Source organism: Montipora capricornis, chromosome 10 (assembly GCF_036669925.1).
Source record: "Montipora capricornis isolate CH-2021 chromosome 10, ASM3666992v2, whole genome shotgun sequence".
Lineage (NCBI taxonomy): Eukaryota > Metazoa > Cnidaria > Anthozoa > Scleractinia > Acroporidae > Montipora > Montipora capricornis.
Window position 1 is genome coordinate 33,514,254 of NC_090892.1, and position 2,500 is coordinate 33,516,753.

General features: G+C 37.4%; 1 protein-coding gene across 1 annotated transcript in view; it reads right to left on the reverse strand.

Annotated features, from left to right (window-relative positions):
* LOC138018763 (uncharacterized) overlaps positions 1 to 740 on the reverse strand; it is a 32,917-nt gene extending 32,177 nt beyond the window's left edge. Inside the window, exon 1 of the mRNA XM_068865452.1 lies at positions 649 to 740. Within this exon, the coding sequence (XP_068721553.1) occupies positions 649 to 724 (76 nt within the window). The 5' untranslated portion in view covers positions 725 to 740. The remainder of the gene's footprint in view (positions 1 to 648) is intronic.
* Positions 741 to 2,500: the final 1,760 nt, after the last annotated feature.

The window sequence follows — 2,500 nt, forward strand, 5'->3', positions numbered from 1 at the left end:
TTGGATTTTCCCAACGAAACGCACCTAAATTTTCGAGAAAATCCACTGCACCGTGACTTGGCTGGAATTTAATTTGACTTATTATCTTGCACTGCACGCTGTCAGTCGGCAAATATTGTCATTTCAAAAAATATATTTCGGTCGCTTATGTAAGCAGAAAAAGTCATGACGTTATTTACGGACGCAACTACAATGCGGCGCAAAACGTTGTCACGCTACGTTAATTTGGCCTCATAACGTTATCCTTTTCTCTCAGGAGCTTTCTGCGACACACTTTTTGGTATAAAAGCTCAATTTATCACCAGAAAAGAGAAAGCAACGGTGCTTGCCCGTCGGGCAAGCTACGATAAGAAAACGCTAGCCCGACAAGTCATTCCACTCGCCCCGGGCTATCGGACAGCACTTTCGTCGCGCCCTGTGAAGTCTCAATCCAGACATCAGACGTCTTCTCATCAAAGTGAACTGACAACGGGTGACGTACGTACAATACAAACTGGTATGATGCTAAGTTAAGAGATTTCAGGCGACAATGTTGCATGTTTGTCAATAGTTTTTAAATCCTTAAGCATGTTGGGCAACGACCCATTTTGGGGGCCACGTTCAAATGTTCTGTAGTAGTTTAGGTAACACCTGCAATGTCAAACTCACCTTCATCGGCGACATCAAAACCAGGCTTTGTGCCACCTGATTCACATCCACCCACATGCTCCAAACCACCTGACATTTTGCCTTGAATAGTTAGTTCTGCCAAGAATGAATCCAAAATGTTTGATTTAAGTGTCTAGTTTCTACGTGATAGCCTCGAGGTATAATTTCACTGGCGTTACTATTTCTATCGATAAACATGGCCAGTTGTATGCGGACGGATAAAGGCCTGTCGGGATAACAGTCTAGCTTTTTTTCTACTTTCAATATATATATAAATATTGAAAGCAGGAAAAAAGCTATAAATATATATATATATATATCTATCTATCTATCTATCTATCTATCTATCTATATATATATATTAACTTCAGGTGAGTTCCACACTGATAAATCCAGAATAGTATTGAACAAGAGGCCATATTCGGCCTATCCTTTGGCCGTTTACTATGTTTTATTTAAGAAATGCTAGGATGAAGTTGAATCATCTTTGCTGGTGTTTTTTTTTTTTGTAAAAGGTTGGTTTTTAATAAGTAGGAACTTCAAACTTCAAATCAGCGAATCCCTGATGAAACCAGTTCGTACATGTAAATGCCTTGAAGGTAATAGTTCATAATAAATATGTATTCAAATTTTATCTTGTCAGCCTCACAAATGTTTGTAAACGTTGGAATGCTGACGTCACTGAAGAAACAGGAAGTCATTTTCGTGAGCAAATGTATATTATAGGTAGAAAATTTACTAATACATTTATCCTGGAAATGTATATGGGGCAAACGTTGAATCACAGGTCATCACTCCTGTACTTTTGGCATGAAGATGCACTTTCACCTTTACTCCTCAAATGGTCACTGACATATTTAGGTAAATCATTGATTGTAAGATGACTGTTTATACACCAGCCATGGTAGAATTTAGTCCCAATGTTCACAATAGCAGCTAATGTATTAGAATCCCAGTAACTGCAGGGCTTGATGACAGAGTAACACAATGAATATAGTGCCAGTGGACAACACTGCTTACGAGGACAAAAGCTGTTGTTTTCAGCAATATTAAGATTAACTTTAGCAATTTTTGTTCCTTTTACCTCAAATATATCACTGATCTGATACAAACTTTGAATATACTGGACTAAACTACTTACAGACGGTACTTCTAAAAGAACGCATGTCCCTTCAGGGTGACTGTTTCCATACAAATCTCTACCATGAGAATCAAATATTTTAAAAGCACCATTATTACAACAATAGATTCCAACAACAATGCATCTTACTCCTTTGAGCCATAAGCGATTCGAAAGCTCCAAGAAAAGACATACAGTAATGGTATCCCTCGATTGCACTATTACCATGAATATTTCCAGTGTAGCTCTCACTGTAAGAAATTTGTTAGGCAGTATCAAACACTCTTAACATTGATGGTAACTCTGCCAACAGCAAAAAAGGCAGCTGAATGCGCCAACCTTGAATATAACTGATTACCAACATCCATTATTTGTATCAAATCATTAGGACAATAAATCCGCCCATTGTTGTGGTATATGAAAGAACTCAAACTCATCGCAAAAACACTGTTGTCCAGCATTTTGACGAAATACTCTAAAGTTGCCTTGGCTGTAAGGTGCTCAAGATTATAGTTTTACTGGGGTCCACAATGGGACCAGGGTTCTTCTTTATATCGGAACTTAGTTTGAACTTACAATAATTAATTCTGTGGTTATGACTCGTGAAAAGTGACGAGGGTAAAACACATGTAAACAAAGAATAATATTTTTTAACTTTCTGCATCTCTTTAAATCTTTTTCGATGCCACTTCGATTTAAATTTAACATAGCGATGAATTTTAGATGACATTC